General features: G+C 37.9%; 1 protein-coding gene across 8 annotated transcripts in view; it reads right to left on the reverse strand.

Moving 5' to 3' along the window:
• The window catches only part of ACC (acetyl-CoA carboxylase), a 150980-nt gene that overhangs the window by 2153 nt on the left and 126968 nt on the right, over positions 1–21859 (reverse strand). For all 8 annotated transcript variants that reach the window (XM_085956808.1, XM_085956807.1, XM_085956809.1 and 5 more), the window contains 28 exons: positions 21407–21650; positions 20955–21124; positions 19547–19656; positions 19324–19452; positions 18868–19050; positions 18185–18324; positions 17409–17604; positions 16231–16344; positions 15917–16074; positions 15312–15492; positions 14633–14748; positions 14242–14362; positions 13931–14134; positions 13636–13737; positions 12556–12762; positions 12257–12427; positions 11667–11886; positions 10544–10682; positions 6702–6915; positions 6165–6369; positions 5900–6027; positions 5591–5705; positions 5264–5441; positions 3573–3775; positions 2709–2800; positions 2375–2440; positions 1318–1488; positions 1073–1213 (listed from right to left, as the gene is read on the reverse strand). In XM_085956808.1, the coding sequence (XP_085812934.1) occupies positions 1073–1213; positions 1318–1488; positions 2375–2440; positions 2709–2800; positions 3573–3775; positions 5264–5441; positions 5591–5705; positions 5900–6027; positions 6165–6369; positions 6702–6915; positions 10544–10682; positions 11667–11886; positions 12257–12427; positions 12556–12762; positions 13636–13737; positions 13931–14134; positions 14242–14362; positions 14633–14748; positions 15312–15492; positions 15917–16074; positions 16231–16344; positions 17409–17604; positions 18185–18324; positions 18868–19050; positions 19324–19452; positions 19547–19656; positions 20955–21124; positions 21407–21650 (4418 nt within the window). The remainder of the gene's footprint in view (positions 1–1072; positions 1214–1317; positions 1489–2374; positions 2441–2708; positions 2801–3572; positions 3776–5263; positions 5442–5590; positions 5706–5899; positions 6028–6164; positions 6370–6701; positions 6916–10543; positions 10683–11666; positions 11887–12256; positions 12428–12555; positions 12763–13635; positions 13738–13930; positions 14135–14241; positions 14363–14632; positions 14749–15311; positions 15493–15916; positions 16075–16230; positions 16345–17408; positions 17605–18184; positions 18325–18867; positions 19051–19323; positions 19453–19546; positions 19657–20954; positions 21125–21406; positions 21651–21859) is intronic.

Consider the following 21859-nt stretch of genomic DNA (forward strand, 5'->3'; position numbering starts at 1 on the left):
TAAATATTCTATAAATATCTGCACATGTTCTGCTGAATCTGTGAACTTATCAATTTAATTCAAATTACAATTCAATTTGAAACTGAGAAGTCATGTGACGATTCATCATTTACCCAATCATTTCGAAATAACGTGATTGATATGTCATATAGGATACACTTTTAACTAAAATCGCTAGATTTGACGTGTGCATGGTTTTTGACATTTAAAAATGATTTTGATGTTAATCATTCCTGGCTGTTCATTGGTCAGCATATTTGTGGGAGGTGGTGTGCAGCCAATGAGATTTTATATTACTATTGTGCGGCTAACCTTCACGCCAAGTCAAAACTGACAGTGGCAGCGACACAATTTCAAATCTCATTGGTTACTCATGTTCACTCATCATCTTCAAATTTTATCACTTAAATTTTAAACAATACGGATTCGGCGAACTGGGCAGAATAAACATCATAATAATTTACATTATCAAATGAGTTAGTGAATCCAAAATTGTGTTTGGTTGACATACTTGTGGTTCTAAACAGTTGCGGGCAAAAATAGAAGCCTTATACCCCGTTTACACATGCATAGACTTACTGTGCACAGTAAGAAAATGTATGGGGAAGCATGTATTATCCTGCAGTTGGCAAGATTGCGTGCATGAATCAAACAAGTTTGGAAAGTTCTGAATTGTGCTGATTTTTAATGACCAGTAAGAAGAGTGCGCAGTAGAACGATAATGGCGAACCTGCCGGTAAAAAAACCAACTACTCATTTTGACATTAACCTATTTTCAATACGTCCTGTCAAATAGTACCAGAAATGATAACATCGCACCTCGCTTACTATTGAAGAATGCGATTGGGGACAGTCAGCACTTTTACGTGTAAACAGTTATTGTCATAATAGTTTAAAATAAGCACTATTGCTGACAGTAATTCCCTGCACGTGTACAGGCGCTACAATTCTAAGAAGACAGAGCCTTTTGTATCAAAGTAATATTAATACGGTCACTAACTAAAGCTAACAATTTTGTAGTTATTTTACAAAGGAAATGTGTCGATGACAGCATGCCAACATGTCTTCTCACCTCTAAACTTTCCTTGATTCGGCTGATCTGAGCATCCTTGTTAACAGCGGTGATGTTCTGGTGCATCACGGACTTAGGGTCAGACATCTGAGCCTCCAGCCACTCGCAGACTGCCCGGTTTGAATTCTCCCATTGGTAAGCCTGGTAAAAAAAATATGAATTTGTTTATTGTTAATCGATACAGGAATATTATAATACAATAATACGAACTTAATAGACAACTCAGTGATAGAATGATAGCACACCTCTGTCGTTCCCTTATCCTCGACGAACCACCGCCTGAGCATGACGGGCGTGTGTCCCTCGGCCAGGTCAGGTCGCGATGCTGTCACTTTGTTCTCTGCCCTCTGCTGCAGCAGGAGTCTACGCAGCCGCCAATGCAGGATGCTGCGTGACTTGCGCCATGGAATGATCTCCTGCACTCGTCAAATAATCAACACGCAATTAGACACAATCCCATTATAATTAAAAATTAATAACCGAAATAGTTATCGAAATTTTAAATAATTATGTAATATTACGCTTTTGAAATATGGCTATATCAGCGTACAATGAAGATTTTCTGGGATGGCCACATTACTAATGAGAAGGATTAAAGACAAGCCAATAAGAAGCCAAGAGAATAAATTGCTACTATCAAGCACAAAAAAGCTGCATACTTACATCATAATCTCTAAAATGAGAAGTATGATTTTAGTCCTGCTCATAATGCAAGGAAAGATTGACTGTTTTTAGTCGGAGTGCGTTTTTCATATTATATTAGCTACCTATATAATATTATTATATACGTATGTATATATTATAGTACTTTTTTTTTAAACCATTTCCGATGCTAATAAGATCAGAGTGGAGGTTTTTATTAACAGATTTTGTTTTTACGAGAAATGGATGTCAGCCACTTGCTCAACCTATTAGGTCCATACACAAATTGAAAAACAATATGCGTTCTTGCCAGACCCAGGATTCGAAAGGCCAACGCTTAAGCCACGCGGCCATCGTGGAGTACTTAATAAATGTTTAATTTATTATATGTTTTGTTTTATATCAGAAAGAATTTCTCTTGGCTACTCAATCTCCGTAAGTGCTTCAATGTCCAAGGCACGGGAAATCTGATAAGACTGGCCCAGAATGGGATTCGATTGCCAATGTTCGATAGAAGACGCCACCAAAAGATAAAAGAGGTTATTTATTCTAAAGTGTAAGTAAATTATCTCAATTGATCAAAGGGACTTTTATCTGGACATTTACTTTATCTTCCGATGAGATTACAATACAATGAAATAAGTAGAAGAAGAAACTTACAGAAATAGCTCCCTTTTCAAGCATCCTTTCAGGAGTATCATGGAGTTCAGCAAATTGGACAGCGGCCTGAAACAGAACACATTATCAATAATGATTACTAAAATAGCGTAATCTACATTGTGTGCCACAACCACAAGCATACATAATTAATAATTGTTAAGACTCATGTAGTGCTAACACCGCGACTGGCGCGTTTGGAGTCGTTGGCCATTAGATATAATTAACGTGTTATTAAAATTTGGTAATTAAAAGGTTAGCAGTGACTGTGTTAATTAAAGTGAGACAAAATATGTAAAACATCAAATTATTATGAATCCGACCAAATTTTATTTACCTGATGATAAATCGGCATGAGATACTTTTCTCTTTCGGAAATTTCTTTTTCAACAGTCGCCAATTCCATTTGAAGCTCTGATAATTTGTTATCTGTAAGAAAAATAAGATGATGTATTAAAAATACAGAGCCGAGGAATAAATGGAAAGTGGTTCTTCACTAAAACAAAAAAAAATAACGCACACCACCACTGAGTAATGTTGAAAAAAATTACATCACAATTTATTATTATAATTTTTCTTTAAATTATGTATCGCATCTTTCCACCAAGAAGTAAAACGTACTAGATCAAATTAATAAAAATAATAAATACTATAATATAATAATAAATAATAAAAGACATTTTCTCAGGGCTTTGAGCAAGAACTGTACCGAAAACCGGAAAAACCATTATTTTTGTCAGAACGAAAACCGGAACCGAACCGGGAAAAAAAAATCATTCACGATATAATTCTCATAACTTATAATATATTATTTTTAAAATGTATGGCTATGGCCGTGCGGTTCAGCATAACCATTGGTTTCGGAGCGTCGCGCCGGGTACCGGGGAGTTGGAATAATTCGGAGTCGTGAGCGGAGTCAGACAGGGTTGTGTCCATCATCCTCTTTGACTTCATACTATGCAAGTCAAAACCACCTGACCGAGGCATATCGTCATTTATAGTGCACATCGTCAAATAGTGACATACGATCACTGTCTTCAGGAGCCATCGTTCATCTTGAGGCCAGTGCCAGCCCATCATCCAACATCATGCCGCACTCCTGTACCCTGATCTCTCACGTGGTAACAAATCCAACCCCATTTTCATAGTCTACTTTTTTGTGAATAATTACTATTTAGATAAATTAAAATATTATCCTTACCTTGCGTCCTCTCATCGGTACTGGGCGGTGTCTCATCTTTGTAACCGTTTTCTTTGGTGGGGAACTGGGCAATTTTCTCCTTGATGGACACAACTTTAGGATTAAGCTCTAGGAGAACTTCATCCAGTCTATGCATCGTCTTCAGCAAGTCCTTCTCTTTGTATTTGACTTCTACCAGACCTTCAGCTTCCAAGACACCACCCCTAAAACACAATGATTATTTTAATTGACACGTAATAATGACATTAGTGAACAATTTGGCAAAATTCCACTGTGGGGATGCCAACTCGCAATCCCCCCTCTGGGTGCCCGTGGATATCCCCCTGTGCGACGCGGATGTCATCGAGGAGCTGATGCACCAGCACAACCTGGTCGTCCTCAACAACCCAAACAGCATGCCGACTTTTGTGTCACACGCAAACTCCGGAAGCACCCACATCGACATCACCCTGGCCACTGAGTCCGTTGCGAGACGTATCAGCGGCTGGAGGGTCCATGAGAGCGCTTCCATGAGTGATCACCGGTTGATCACTTTTGAGCTGACCGCTGACTCCTCGCGCGATGGCGTCTCTGACGTATCCCCGCCCCCGCCCACGCGTTACAGAACGCACGATGGGAACTGGGAAAAGTTTGAAGAGGTGCTTTCCATAAAGCTTGACAGGACATCGAGACCCCGTTTTCCGGACCTGCACTCGGCCGCCTCACGACTGACTGCAGACATCACTGGATTAGCCGAAGCTTCACTCGGACGCTGCAAGCCCAAGCCACCCAGCCAGTCGCCGTGGTGGACGCAGCATGTTTCGAACCTGTGTGACCTTTTCACGCAAGCAAGGCGCACAAAAGCATGCAAGGCTCATCAACGTGCACGCCTGCGCAAGCAACCACCTGCCTCTATTGATCTCCTTGCATCCATGGCTAAATCCGCCCGATACAGTTACAAGAAAGCGATCACTCAAGCCAAGAAGGACTACTGGAGGAACTTCGTCACCATCGAGGGGGGTTCGGACTCTTGGGGTCCTTCATACCGTGCACTGAGACTGGGACTCAGACCGACGAGCATCTTGTGCGGTATCGAGAAACTGGGTGGCGGATACACCAGTACTGAGGCTGAAACGGCTGCGGTCCTACTCGAGGCTCTCATCCCCCTGGATGATGAATCCAAGGACGATGACGCCATGAGGATGGCCCACTTTGAGGCTTATCTGCCTATCGACACTGACCATTCATCGTTGCCCTCTGAACAGGAGATCAATTGCATCATAAGTACGTTGATTGCTGGCAAGGCCCCAGGCCCGGACTGCATTGACAATTTACTTGTCAAACGCACATGGGCCATCGCTGCGCCAGAAATTACAGCCCTCTTCAGTGACTGCATTCGGAGCGGCACGTTCCCCGATTGCTGGAAGCGGGGCTTACTCAAGGTAATCCCCAAAGCCAATACAGTGGTATATTGAAAAGACTCAATGAATTGCTATCAAATAATAATAATCATTCAGTGATTCTCAATAAACACTGCCAACGATGGGATTGAAGACGTACAAATTCCTATTGTTGACAAGATATGTAGTAAAAGTAGATGTAATAAAAATTACTTCCTTATACATACTCACTAAGTTCATTACACCAAAACACTTATTTACCACACAAAATAGATAATACGCGTTGTCAATTAGTAAATATGCAATCTATACCTTGATTCTGGGTCAGCAAACATCTCCATGTATCGGGGATTGATGGTAGGGTCGACGACAGCCCATGCTCCCCCTCGTAGCTCCCCTCCTGGCGGGATGTACACCAAAACAGGGTTGGACACCCGTCGCAGAGCAAACACTATCTCCGCACCAAACTTCATCACCTGCTCGTACATGTCTGCAAAAGAAACAAATTTCAATGCCATGTTACTGCCAAGGAATCTATGTCTTGAATCTCGAAACAATGACATATGATATAAACATGTCCAAGACATTGCGAGGCTTAAACAAAATATGGCAACTTTGTCAAAACAAAATTAATGTTACCTTTCATTCCTCCACTGAATCCTCTCCAGTTGGCAAAGATGATGATCGGAAGATCTTCTCTTGAGAAATCATTTATTGCTTGGGCAGTCTTGTAAGCTGAGTCCGGGAACCAGACCTACACAAAATGATTTACAGTAAAGATTTACCATGTTATCGGGAGATGAATACAACTTTATTGTATTAAAATTACATATACTTTATCATGATAATAATGTGAATAAGCAACACGCAAGATCGATTATGTATACACCAGTGTGAGGATTCTGTACTACATAATCAACATGATACAATAAGATGCTTATTAATTACCTGTCCAGCTTGCGATAAGGTTTTGGCTTCAGAATCAGGATTTGCAGGGTCAGCCGGCAGAGTGACTTCCACTGTTCTCGTTTCAACGGCTATTACCCCCACAGGAATACCACCTAACCTGGCGCGGCCTGGAATCAAATATTTAAATAAAATATTAATTGGTATTACATTAAAAAACTTTCATAACAAAATAAATGGAAGCAATATACATAATAATATATATGAAACTGGTACATAATGTAGTAAAGCATATTGTATTTATTACCTGTAACAACAGTCTGTGCCCACGGCCTCATAATCTCATCCCAGGACCCCTTGTCGAAGAATCCGGTTTGCCACGCGCTTCCCCCGGGTCCTTCTCGTCCTGCCAGCATCCAGCGAGGATCGTACGGAGCTCTGGTCGGAGTGAATTCCACATCACGGTCAATCGAATCTGCTGATGGTACTATCGGAACGGGACTCATTTTGTCCTACAATTAATAATTGAATAATTATTATAAATTTTTAACATGCACCACTATCATTGTTGTATGTTGGTGGATCTTGGCATCCTCAAGTACCAAGTTTATATCTCAGGATTAACGAATGTTAAGTCTACCTTTCGAACATTTTCTACCTCTTGTGTACCACTGGATGACCAGATTGTCTTTTCGTTAAACTATGTTTCTACTACATTGTACACCCTTGTTTGTTTTCTTATTCAATTATTTGGAATAAATAAAATCAAATATGTTAAAATCCCAACTCGAAATATTATGGTATGGCTTCTCAAGGAGGTAATTTGAACACAGAAATAAATTACCTTGGGCATATAGGCCAGCCACTTGACCATGGTGTAGACCCCGTCAATGTCAGCCGCTTCAGTCTTGTGCGTGATGCCATTGTTGTGCATGATCTGCACTCCACCCAGCTGGTTGTTCGAAGCATACACCTCCCGCCCCAAGAGTTTGTTCAGCGCCATGTAGCCCGTCAGGATTATGTGAGAGTTCTCGATTTGAATCACGCGCTGACCTAACCTGCACACAATATTCAGAATGTTAGGCAATATTCAATAAGATCAACAAATTTGACAAATACATTAACATTGAAAACTTACAATACCAGTGGAATATAGTCGTAGCTGAAAAATCCAAAGAAATCCAAATACAGTAAAACCTCGTTAATACGAATTCCATGGGACCGAAAATTGAAAAAAAATTCGAATTACGAATTACGAACTGTCTGGGGGAAAAATATAATTTTTTTTTTGATTTTCATTAATTTCGTTTCTGATCATAGATGTGCCTACCGAATTGGGTCATAAAATGTCAGGATTATTTTTATTACCATCATAAAATAAGTAATTTTTGATGTTTTAAGAAAAGTCTGTCACAATTTTCAATGACTAGTCTCATGAAATAGTGTACTTTATTATGCTTTATTGAATATTTTTATATGCCAGGGACTCTAAAATCATTTTGAATTACGAAATTCGAATTAAAGGTATGGTTTTATATGAAAATAATGTTCAAGGGACTTTTTTTTCACGAAAATTTCGAATTACGGAGAATTTCGAATTATCAGTGTTCTTACTAACGAGGTTTTACTGTAGCTGTGTGGTGATAATTTCTATGTTGGAAAATTATCTTGGAAAGTAGATTGACAACACTCATATTTTATTGATATCAAATCATCTGAGAAACAATTCAGTCATTAACCCGGCGCCCGCTTCTGTCACGAGAGTAGTACGCGAAATTTCGCAAAACTACGGGGCTACAGCGCTTCTGTCGCCAATGTTGTACGCAAAAATGCGCCGGTCGATTATGTAGAATATACATGACGCATGATTTTGAAATCTCTACCATAATTTGCCTTATTTCATTACCAACGGTGACATATATGTAACATTGTCAAATAAATTGTGTTACAATACTAAAACTAAGATGTTTGACATGCCTTCGACAGGCCGTCAATCTACGCTCATTTAATTTTGGTTTGAAACATCGTGCCACTTTACTGCGTTTGCGCAGTATGCGTAATATCACTGTTGTGAGAGGACTGTGCAAGGAATCGCTCTTGTCGTTTTTCCGTACAAAATATTACGTATTTTACGCGATCTATTGTATTGTGTGAATTTTATTATAATATTTTGTCTGTGTTATTGTTTATGTGTTTTTAACTATACCATTCATGTGTATTAAACTGTTAAAAAGTGTTTTGACTATATTTTTTTGGACTATTTTACCTTTGTTATCGTGTGAGTGTTTGGTTGAGAACTTTTTTCAAACTTCAATATGGCTGGTTTAAGTGAGGAATTGGACTCCGATTACGAAATGTCTGAAGAAGAATTGGAACCATCTGACCTCAGTGATGTAGATATATCAGAAGAGCCAATTGAACACTTGAGAACATGGACATCCGGACCCCATGTTCCGATCGTATATGAGTTTGATGATTTTCAATCCGGCATAGCAAACAGCGATTTGACTGAGACTTCGCCTGAGTGTCTTTTTTTTGAACATTTTTTAAACCGTGATATAATGTTGAAGGTAGTCCAACAAACAAACATTTTTTTCCACTACCAGTATAACACTCAAGAACTTGGACCAAAATCACGTTCTCATAATTGGATCGATACAACTGTATCAGAATTATATGCATTTTTTGCGGTGTCAATGCTCATGACACGAAACAAACATTTGTCACTAGAAGAACACTGGAGTACGGATTGTTTTTTAAGTGCACCCATTTTCGGTCAGACGATGCCTAGAGACCGATATGAGTTATTGCTCCAAATGCTCCATTTTTCCGATCCAACAAGTGTTACCTCAGATAGACTAAATAAAATTAGGTTACTTTTAGAGCATACACGCAAAATTTTCAAAGACACGATGATTCCGCATCAAAATCTCTGTATCGATGAGAGCATTATTGTTTTTAAAGGGAGACTTATTTTTAAACAATTCATTCCATCGAAGCGTCATCGTTTCGGTATCAAAATGTTCATGCTGTGTGACGTTATGACGGGTTATATTTTAGATTTTATTATTTATTGTGGTGACGGGACAGACATAGTGGATAGCCAAAACTTTGGAATTTCCGGAGCTGTTGTGACAACGCTGCTGACCGAGTATCTGGGCAAAGGGCATTCGTTGTGGTGCGATAACTGGTACACCGGTCCACAGTTATTCAAACACCTCCATGAAAATAAAACCAATGCTTGTGGGACTGTACGTAAGAATCGCAAAGAAATGCCATGCTTCAAAAAGCTGAAAAAGGGGGAGACAGAGGTAAAGTCAAACAGCCCATTGTTGGCTCTCAAATGGTGTGACAGAAGAGATGTCCACATGCTTACAACCATGCACGATGACTCTTTCGGTCCAACCGGTAAAACTAATTTTAGAACCGGAGAACCCATTATGAAGCCAAAGTGCATCTTAGATTATAATAAAAATATGGGGACTGTCGACAAGGCCGACATGATGCTCAGCAGCTTGTCGTGCATGAGGAAATCTGTGAAATGGTACAAAAAAGTAGCATTTCACATGATTGACCTCTATTTATTAAATGCGTTCTATATGTATAAATCTGTTACTGGTAGTAAAAAAACTTTAGGAGAATTTCAGTTAGTCGTGATAAAACAATTAGTTGCTAAATACGCTGTGAAAATCACGAAAACTCCACAACCCAGACCATCGACTAGTGAAAATCCATTGAGGTTGTTGCCTAGAACTTTAACAGATCATTTGCCGCAACACATTCCGCCCACGGCAAATAATAAAAAGCCCAGAAGACGCTGTCATGTGTGCGGAAATTCAAAAATTAATAAAAAAAAAACATCTCTATCTAGATATATGTGTTGTATTTGCAATGTGGCTTTATGTCTCAGTCCGTGTTATAAAATCTACCACTCTTCAAAACAATTTTAAATGTGTAAAGTAAAAATAAATATGTAACTCAGTAATAATATTTAATAGCTGTTTAAGTGTCTGCCTAAAAGTTTGTTTAGTCTAAAATTATTGTGCTATTTTTACGACCCTACTCAGGGAAAAAACATTATGTGTGATTTTATTACCATTTGTGAAGTGTTTCTATACTCACGTCAAGCACGAGCGTGACGAATAACAAAATGCAAGCCTTGCAGTGCTCCATATACATAAAACAAAATGGCGGAAATCTTATAAATGGTGAGTCTTTGTATAGAATTAATTTCTTCGTATATTTTTGACATTATGACTGATTTATTACGGTTTTTTAATGTTGTAAAATAATCTGAACATGTCTAGGCGCCTAAAGAGCCATAAAACTCATTTTTTATTGCCATTTTTATTATGAAACACAGAAGTTAAATTAAACAAAAACCGTCACCGCGGAGAGTGAATTCGTCATACTACAATAGGCCGCGAGTGCCAGGTTAAGTCCTAACAAAGAAGGAAGATTTGCCATGTTATCAACAAAATTTACCACGCATGAGTTTTTAATAAATTTTCATTGATTATATTAAACAATCTTCTGATAATCAATAATATAGTTGAATAAAGTTAAGTATGTGGCAACACAAAGTACGGGAATGAAAGAAATGAAATCAGCATGGTGAGGCATTCACCAAGCGATATTTTGATCTAGATGTCATTATGACTAACAATGTGTAAAATAAATTCGTACCTGACGAGATAGGATCCGATACCGATGGCCCTGCAAGACACCATGGAGATGGTTACAATCTCTTCGTAGGCCTGAGCAGTTTCTCCAGCTATCATCCCTGCATAACTGAGATTCTCCACACCGAGTCCGTCCTCCTTGCCTAAAGAAAAACATATTTATTTTATCAAACTTTCAACTGAACCATCTCGAACTGGTAAGTGCAAAATATTATTGACAATTAAAACTGACATGAAGACAAACCATCCATGATGCATTTTAAGAGAATATCAATCAATGAAAATGTAGGAACGGACACTAAATTATGACCAAACAAAATGTGGACACAGACACACTATTACACTGATGCGGCAGCACTTTTCTAAATGGAGTGTAAAAGGGTGAAGAGAATATGATTTTCCTTCATCGCTATAGAAGAAAACTATTACTGTGGACACAAACCAAAAAATTAATTATCAAGCTTTCAAAATACTGGTTTGGGTTAGTATTAAGGCCATGCATTAGTTGAGGCACGGTCTAAAAAGATCGTTGCTAGGCGATGTGCGGATTGCGGGTCGCGGGTGAAAATGACGCCTGTCAAACGAAATATTATTTCTCATATAAATCCAACATACGTCCATTTTATGTTCTGTTTATTATTCTATTAGTATCAATAATAATATATTCATTGACATGTTTGCTTTTTAAAGTAAATGGGTAAAGTTTTTAGTCATCTTTACACGATTTTAGAATTAATTGGCCCGTCGCCATCACGCAGCAAAGTGACGTGCGTCCGACTCCACGTTTTCTCAATGAATGCGAAGCAAGTACAAATTTTCGTCGCGCGTACAGTTGAACATTATTTGGCGTTTCACTGATGCGTCACCTTAACAGATGGCAATATAAAATTGTATTATATTTGTTTGAAAATAATTTAATAGCAAAACTATGGCTGTAGTAACAATCTAGTTTATTATAAAGTTTCACTTGTATGTGTTTCACACAGACACAATTTTCTTTAAATTTAGATTGTATATTAGACATTTGAAAAGTGACAAAATAAATGATATTTTGATATAATAAACAAACATAAAAATAATGTTCTTTAGAACCCCATAAAACATCTAAATGTATAGTAAAAACTTACCTATAATATCGGTGATCCTGTATCTGGCCTCTCCTTCGTCATCAATGAGAACAGCACGGACGGAGTTGAGTGGCGCAAGCTTGGTGTAGTCCTCAGCCGACAAGTAAAGGTAACGGAATCCTTTGTCGGGATACGCGGAGTCCTCCCACGCTACTCGGAACAGCTGCTTTACTTCTTCAGCCAGACCGATTCGGGCACCGCTGTTCACTGACAGGTACAACTGAAGAAATAAAAATTATTGTTTATAGAATGCGTATTATATGTTGTAAAAACAATAATTGCTATGATGACACCATTCGAGCGAATGATGAATGGCTTGGTGCCATAGATTATTGGATTTTGACATATAACAATCAACCCATGCTTCACTCAGATTTCAGAGTCGAACTGCCCCGTCCATTTATATTACGGCAAAGTCTTGATAGATATGTTTATAAACCAACGCAGTCAACATTCTTAAGCAACAAAAAATTCACATTCAGATTAGGTATTCTAAACAAAAGTACAAAAGTGAAATCGTATTGCTACAACTAACGCAGAATGAAAACTCTGAATAGTATGAAATTCAAACATTAATTTTAAACAATTACCCTGGGTATTTTTCGTTGTCTGGCCAATTCTGACGCCTTGAAGAAGAGCATGTCCTCCCGGGGACTGAAAGATCCCATCAGATGAGTCAAGTCGTTTGCGATCAGCACCACCTCACGTCCCGCAGGATACTCCGGAGTGAAGAGTGTCAGCACCCAAGCTACCATACCAATCTACAAAAACGAAAACAAATTTAATTAAGCGATTATTATATTCTCAATGCAAACTATCTAATAAAATCATCATTGACACTCTTAGATATGTAAGAAATGTACATATGCATCTAATCAGTTATCCTCACATTATTTTGCCCGGGAAGTCTCTTCTGCTCCACCATATTCCCGTCACTCTCCATGACCAATTCCACAATGTCGATGAGCTGGTCGGGCATGATGATGACCGTATCTCCGCCCTGCCTCTCCGCTATGTACTCCCGCCATGTTCTCTCAACCATCTGCCGGAACATCGATGGTATGTCATACGCGTACGTTGTCCCCGATTGCTGAGCCTGCAATTTCAATATCGAATCAATTAAATGGGGCATAATCTATTACAACATTAAATTAAATCAAGCTTCAAAGATTTCTACTTTTGAGCTTTGTGAATCGATGTCTCCACCAAATCTTCAAATGCTACTTTTTAAATACAGTGAAATCCCCAATTCTACGGTTTTTAAGGGACGCTTACACAAAAACGATAAATGCGGGAAACGATAAACACGGGATATATAATTTTTTTTTAAACAACTCGTTTTTCTCCTGGATTTTTTTTGACATATTGAATTATTTTCAGTTTCTTAGCTAGAGTTCTAGTTTTCTTCATGGGGGGCATTTTAGTTGCGACTTATAAAAATTCGTGATACAAGATGCGACGCAAGCCTGAGCGCCGACCAACCTGTGCAAACAAAGCGACGCGACTGAAAAGTCTGTATGTATCATAAACAATTCTACGAAAGCGAAATGAAAAATATTCAACAAAACCGGTCAATCGGGATAATATTTGTGACGGGACCAAGATATTTAGATGATAGATAGAGGAAAACGATAAATCGGGGAACGGTTAAAGCAGGATTATTTAACATTGTTCTTATTGGTGTTTGGCGGAACTTTCAAAAATGAACGATCCATGCGGAAAAACGATTTATGCGAGAACGGTAAATCGGGGTTCTTCTGTAGATGTTGAATAAATGTTAAACACACCCATTAAAACATCTCACATACAGGATTCAAAATGCTCCCGTTACTGGAGCAGAAATGATAAATTACTGAAATTAGTTAAAAATATCTCAATTCACAAAGCCTACAGAAAATGCACACTCCATAGTAAATTCAGATAACTGGATCAAGCATAAATAAGAAAATAATTCATTTAACGTTCTAACCGTAAATCTCTTCTGCTGCAGGAAGTCCTTGGTGACATAAGGTGTAGAGATTGGTAGACCATGCATCGGTCCCTGTTTAGGCCCGTACGCTTGGAATAGTATCTGTGAAAAAAAATTCATCATCATCAAGACCTTTACTGCTAAACAACTGAAAGGATTATCAAATTTTAATAAAAATAATAATTAAAAGTGAGCCGTAACCCAATAAAGGTTGAAAAGCTCTGACATAGTATTCAGCCAAGTTTATACTTTATTTTACGCTCAAAATACCATATATTTTATTCATTATCCTTACATCTCCAGTGGCGGGATCAGTGTATTCCGTATAGAGGCAGATGTCCAGGAAGTAACCGGAGTCGTTGGCGAGACACAACCTGACATTCTGCGTAGGCGCAGATGGAGACAGGCGGATAGTCATCCTCAACTCTGCTTGGAGAACTCTCAACTTCCAAAGGCGGGGACCGTATCGCATCACCATACTCGTTACAGATTCTTCAATCTGTAAAAAAAAAATTGATTTAACAAACAATATAATATATTATACAGGATTACTTTGATTAGTCTATGAAGTAATATAGATATGTCTCTGAAATAATTACAGCATACCTTTAAAGGATCCATGATTACTGTCGGTCCAAAATTGAGGAAGATGTGATTGCAGTCGGTCCGCTTTGAGTGCGGGTGAGAGAAAGCTACCTCCAATTCGTCCATAGCTTCCAAGAGAACCCTGGAAACATTTTAATGTTTTAATGATTTATCATACACGTTGGTTAAAACCATTTTTACCGGATGGAACGTATATATATATGAAAGTGAATCTGAAAAATTGGTTGGTAAGACTAAACCAATCCACATTATGTTGTTAAAAAGAAAAACTATGGGGATATTATTTCCATGCCTTCTAATTTCAGCTTTAATTTGTGCATGGCACCATTCAAGACCACAAATATGGAGTAGTTAACACCAGGGAACAAATTTGATATTATTTTTGACAAACCTTTCTCCTTCGTTCTGCAGATACTCGAAAGATGCCTCCTTCGTGATAAGGTCGGAATGTCTGATGATGGAACGGATGAAGAATCTATAGTCTGTCACTTCCTGGCCCTTCGCAACCTATTAATGAATAAATGAATAAAAAAAAATATTATTACCATCAAAACACCTTTAGGTAAGTAATAAAAGTCCAATTAGTAAAATTCCGCCTATTAGCTTGTTGACCGCGCAGCATTTAATTACTATTTAATTAACACATTTAAATAACATGCTAATTATATCGAATGACCAATTAATGAGGGCACAACAGGTGTGCATCCGCGTGGAAAGGATTAAATAAAATTTAACATAAATAAATTGTAAATAATTGTAATAAAATGGATTCATGAATTCATCATCATAATCATCATCAGCCGGGATCGATCCACTGCTCCCTCCACCCTTCCCGGTCCCTAGTTTTTCGATGCCTCTACTGAACTTTATGAGTTCGTCTATCCAGCGTTTTTTAGGGAGTCCCTGTAATCATTTAGTGCCCCTTGTGTACCACTGTATGACGGCATTTGCATAAATAAAGAAGAAAATAAGATAGAACCAAGAGAAGACACTTTCATTCATTGGTGGATTGGATACAGCAGACTGATGATGGCAACAAAGTGGACAGATTAGAGATTAAAAGTAATTACCTTCGCTCTTCCCAAGTATAAATGCATTTTTTGGTTGGATGTAGGAAGTGCTTCCAGATCATAAGTCCTCATTCTGCCAAGTTCCAGTTGGAAAGCGCATGCCGGTTCCAAATGTCGGTATATCCTGTCCTCAAGGTACATGTCGCGCGCTCGGTACGTGAAAAACTTGGGGAATTGTCGCCTGAAAACCATAGATGGTATTATAGCTTATTATATCTGATATCATCGGATTTACCAGACTGGCCACGTGATACGTATGGATGGACAAGCAACGACAAAGCGCCTCATGTTTAATGGTCCACTCCGGGATGTAGTGTTAGAGAAGAAATTAACGAAATGCAACAGACCATTTTTACTGATATCAACTCAGCAAACAATATTTTAAATGTACGTTTACATCTGTTTTAATATGCCATTAATTTATAATTTTCTTTAGCCATACAATTCGGTCTTAGCCATACAATCATGTCTACTGAGGAAGTTTCTTAACAGTTGTTAGTCATTCATTCATCTTATTAGGTACAAGCTTTGGATACACATAGAAAAATGACATGTCAAGGTGTCTTTTTTTACATCAGCCTATACAATAAATCTGAAATACAAACTTTTTAAGCGCCGCAAAGGTGATCCTTCTGATTCCCCTTCTGAAGAGTTCCTCCTGATGCAGCAGGCAGAACTCTCCAAAAAGAACACTCATGTCTGCATCGTCCATGTCGCCCTGATCCCGCACCGCCACGCACAGTATGTGGATTGGCTCCCTCGGCTGAAACATACACTCAATTATTATTGACTGCACATCCAGATATCTGTAACTTTTTAGACAACTAATTTGCGTACAACTTGTCTGTCTAACTAGACTTCACAAAATAAAGTATCTGCACAGCAATGTCAAGAAAATAGTTCATAATTGACTTCTTACCTCTGAGTCAATTTCGTTGGTAATAATCTGTCTTCCATAGTCAGCTGACATACTGACGTTAATGCTCGTACTGTCTCGACTTTCTGATACACCATCTTGTAGAGCTTGCAGATCCTGGAAATAAATTTCTCCTTAGTAAATTCTGTATTATGTATATGTATTATCGTTATTAAATATGTACATTTTACTATACAGCTAACTTTGAAAGACTTTCCTTTGGTATAATTCTGTGGGCGAAAGGAAGAGGGCGATAAGTATTGAAAATCGAAAAATGAGTTAAAGATGGCAAATGAACTGTAATAAACATATGCGCAAATGAGAAAAAAGATAAGTCAAATCAACACCTTTGAATTACTAAATACCATACAGAAACATTGGAGTTTCCATACAAAATGGTCAAAGAATTAATCTTCTTTTGGCTGTCATGAAAAGTAGCGTTTTAAGACTTAACGCCTTCTTCCTTTCGCATAAAGAGTTAGCACTAGATTTAATTACACTTACTGCAAATGAATAAAACAAAATCTCAAAACAGGAGCTAAATTATAATATTTTTTTACAGCTGTGAAGTAATCAGAGCTGGAAGTGGATCCAGAACCGAACCCGGGAACCCCAAGAACCCTCTAATTATTTCTGAACCGGAACCTTTGACTCTGAATTTCGACAGTCCCAAACCATAACCAGAACCCTTAAGTTTGTAATTAATTTAGATAAGAAAATTATATATATTCTTTTTAACACTACAACAGGCCATGAGCCCCAAGATGAAAGGCCAGCGCCTTACGCACTGGACTACGAGCGCCATTTCTGAATACGCACTAACCGGTTATTCCAAAAAAATATTAAGTAATTAATAAATAATATGCAAAAGGAAAAGACACATAAGTCTTTTAAATTTGATAACGCATATGCATAAAGAAGAAAAGGATCGAGACGAATCAACGCCGCCAAATTAGTAAATTTCACAAAGAACCATAGTAATTCCCGCACAAAAATGTATGAAACTTATTCTTCTTTTGGCTCTACTGAAGAGTATGTAGTGATCATCTGATCTCCCCTTTTCGTTCACACACAGTATACATATCGTATCGACTTTGATAAAAGTTTTTTTACTAATTTAATTGGATACCCAAAAATTCTGGTTGTAATACAAAAAATTTGTAATACTTCAAGACGCAAACCTTTGTATTGATATAAGCGGGGCTAGCAAAATCCTCGAGGAGATCCAGTATCTCCTCCGCATACTGCTGGAACTCTCTGAAGGAGTGGAAGGCGGCCATGCAGCCTGTTCGGACATGAGTCTTCGCCTCTCCTAGGAATGTGTTGTGCTCATCTGACGGCAGGGAAAGCTCCATCTCTGATTGATTCGGCGGAATCCTGACAATGGGAAACGACATTGATATAATAAGAAATTTTAATCATTTACTTTGAGGAAGAGATATTTGTATCATTATAGTGCCTATTATAGTTTTTTTTACCATGTTCCATCGTAAGAAGATCATATAGGCCTTGACAGAGTGGAGGTTATATTAACAGATTTCTGTTTTTACAAGAAATGAATGTTACCCACTTGCTCAACCTATTAGGTCCATACTTTGGATCCAAACATCCATTTAAAACAAACATTGTATAAATTTGCCAGACCCGGGATTATATGCTTAACGCGAAACCGCTCAGCCATCATGGGCATATCAATAATTAGTGACAACATAAAACACTTTTATAATATAAACGAGTATTATTTTTAACTTCTTCATTAGTCATATTTCATTTCATACTATATCTGTTGGCTATAGCACTTTTCCAAATTATTTTTTATGTGATATATTTAATTTAAAGTTCACTTAACATTCTATAATAGAATATAATACATGAAAAAATTTTCCATTGGAGTTTACAATTGACTTGTAATTTTTTAAGTAAGCATTTTTAAATTAATATTAGTGAAATAATTTACCTGTTTGGATGTGAACTGGGTAGTAGGAACTGGAAGTGGACTACGCTTTTTTCCCCGCTTAGTTCAAGATGTTGCAGGCATGTTAAGTCGTAAGATGTATATGCTCTCCTCACGTACACCTCTAGGGCAGCGTTGCAAACCTAGGAACATACAAACACAACATAAGTTTTTCTCTAACCCCAAGTTTAAAAAAAAATTAATCCCGTAACGGTGGGAATGAAATTACTGTATGGGATTGTAAACTCTGGTATGAACTTTGATAATGGCACAAAGCACGGAAGGAGAACAATATTTGGTTGCATTAGATATAGATATCAATAAACATAAACCAGAATGAGTCGAAAGTAATATACACTGCTAGATTTATACATTACATGTTTGAGATGAAGTTATGTTCCTCCATTTTTGTTTCTTAAATTTATTTATGGCCACACTATGGGTGTTTCTGTGTTATTTTGATTTTTAGTATTCCGTGAGGATTTGGAGGTAAATTTCATAGTTGCGTTGTCTGCACAGAGCTCCAACAGTACTTCACTCTTTTTATAGTATTGGGCAGTCATTAATGATATATAATTCTGTTTGAGAGGTGTTGCCATTACATGGACTACGAGGGTCGCCCAATGATGATGAAATTGATCAAGAGATTATTCCAAATGCCTAATTGAATAAATATTCTCGCTTACCGCTTTATTAGTGTGATAGAAGAAATCGTGGAGAATATCAAATATGGAGGTCTCGGAGAGAATGAGTTTCTGCAGGTTCTCAGGATGGAAATCGTGCCCGTACATGTCCACCGCCGATAGGAAGATTGACTCCATTTGGTTATGACGCAGCTCATAAGCTGGCTGGTGGGCAGCTATCAGAACCTGACAATTAAATACAATATTTTTAATATTGAAAATCCTATTTGAAAAGTCGTAAAATAAATCTTGTCACTCATCCTTACAGATAATAACCACGTTATCTGAAACTTAAAATTCTGTCATGAGTTGGCTACCATCTTTGTAATTTTCCTAGGATTTTCTAAGGCTTTTCCAAATTATGTGTTTTCACAGTTGTTCACAAAGTTTGTTAAAGATCATTATTTCATATATATTCATCATTAGCTTGACAGGTAAGTAAGTAGGTATGTAGATTACCTGTCTGGCTCTGAGAGCAACCCTGGAATGTTCAGCTCTGTTGAGGGAAGTCAATTCACTTAATGTTGTTGCTAATTCATCAGTCAGGCCTGGCTCGTTCGACCACAGGTGGTCTATGAGCATAGTAACCTAAAAAAATTAAATAATCATTATATTGTCATATTTTCATGTATTCACATGCATAAAAATTTTCAGATGTAAAATGAATGCGATTCGAGCTTACGAGCAGATTCTTCTTCGCCACTTGACTATGCGAGAAGATCGTGTTGGTAACTGTTATCATATCATCCTTATGCTTTTCTCTCAATGCTGTCACACATTTGTCATAATGTCCTGTGAAGAAATGGAAAGAATTAAATTATAATGATATTGTTTCTGATCACATCAGACGCCAGATGAAAATGATTACCTACTACATTAATTAGAATAATCTAATAGAAACCGATTCTATTTCTCAAAAAACAGTGCCCGCCCTTACAGTAATTGACATCAAAAAAAAAAAAAAAACATAAATATTGAAACACATGAGAAAAGTTTGTTTTTAATTTTTGTCAAATATTTGATTGTAAAACATTTAAAATGCAGGTACAATGGAATCCGACTAAACATCTTCAACATACTTCTGATAAAGGTTTTCAGAACCACTATCTCAAAAAGCACATTCAAAATGGGCTCATTGGCATCATGGGAAAAACAGTATTGTTGGACAAATTTTGCTGTTTTCCAGTTTTATCTGTTAAGTATTTTATAATTATTGTTACGCTACTTTGCTACTTTTGCATGTTAAGACATTTTAAGTCCCGCATACTATCTCGCCGCACTAAAAGCACTCTTTACAAGACATTTGTAAAGCTAGTGCTCACCTACGCATCGGAAACCTGGATATTAACTCTGCGAAATGAACGAGCCCTGAACATTTTTAAAAGAAAAATTCTCCGCAGTATATATGGACTGATCAGGGACGGCACCAATTGGAGGAGAAGATATAATGCTGAGCTCTACGGGCTGTACGAAGATTGCAGCGCAGTTCAATCAATTAAGATTGGGAGACTGCGATGGCTAGGTCATATGCGCCGTATGAATGACAATGAACCGGTAAAGAGAGTGATGTCCAGCAATCCAATAGAGGGCGTAGAAGAAGAGGCAGGCCAAAGATTCGCTGGTTGGATGGAGCTGCCAGCGACTGCCGTATTCTGGGGGACCGAATTGGAAAGTGGCCACACTGGATAGGGACAGGTGGAGGGAGCTGTTGAGGAGGCCAAGACCCACACCGGGTTGTCGCGCCCCTGATGATAAAGATAATTATTGTTACGCTAGAATCTGTGGAATTCATATTCTCTAAAAAAAATATGAATGATGCTAATAAAATCAACAAAAATATCACATTGATTAGGTATTTAGTTTTGTTATGTGGTAAGTAGTGGAGGTTATAATAAACAAATGTGTTTTACAATGAATGATTGTAAGCTACATGCTCAACCCATTGGGGACTGGCTCTGGATCACATACACTTTGAATAAATAACTTGTGATTATTGCCAGAAGCGTGATAAACTCAGAGAGGCGTGCTCTCTCACTTCTTTGCGGTAAGGATAAACATGAACAACTGATAAAACTGTGAAGGTACCATACCCAACTGAAACTGGCTCTCGACTGCATAGTACTGCTTGAGAAGTTCATGGACAGCTGCCTTCATCCTTCCTCGGATGCCATTCCTGTACCTCTGAACCAGCACTACGATGCCCTGTGTCGTCATAAAGAACACGTCTCGGTCCGCACGCTTTTGCAGTGTCGCCGCATGACTGTAACAAATAATTGTTCAATCATCATACTGAACATCGGTAAACTAAGTACGAAAGATTTATGTACCATTATGATGTCGTACCTTTTCTTAACAATCTACAGAGACCGCTATGTGCGGACTGCCTAAATTATTGCGCTAATAAAATGTTTCTTACAACATCCTTTTTCTTTTTTGTGCTATCAGAAAATAATTTTAAGAATATGAATTCGTAATTTTAAAATGAAACCTTAATTCTGAATCTATTTATCTGAAATTCATAAGTTAAGGAGTTCGTATTAACCTGTCAATTACACTGGCAATCTGCTGGCTGGGGAACTGCGCCAGGACACTGGTGATGTTCCTCTCATAGAGGGTCATCAGTTTCCTGATCTTCTTTTCAACGGAGATGGGAATCCTTCCGGAAATGGAAGCGATCACTTCCTGCAGCTCCAGGAGGGGAAGAGAGGGGTCACGCAGAGACTGCATGAAGTGTTCCATCACGTCGCGGAGACGTGGGGCATTGTACAGTTCGGGGAGACAGTATCCTGTAAAAATACAATATTGTCATGAGTGAGTAAAACAGCAGAGCATCGATCTATAACCAGAAATGGAAACCCTGTCGTCAATCAACAAAAGTAAATTGATAATTAGCCATGATCATAATTTAGCAAATTTAATTTTCCAGATTTCTCAGTAAAAATAAAATTGCACATAACAGCTGCTGATAGTAACTTCATATTTCCTATCATTGTAA

This window comes from Rhyacophila brunnea, unplaced genomic scaffold, assembly GCF_057557595.1.
Source record: "Rhyacophila brunnea isolate RB1 unplaced genomic scaffold, BYU_Rbru_1.0 scaffold_6, whole genome shotgun sequence".
NCBI lineage: Eukaryota > Metazoa > Arthropoda > Insecta > Trichoptera > Rhyacophilidae > Rhyacophila > Rhyacophila brunnea.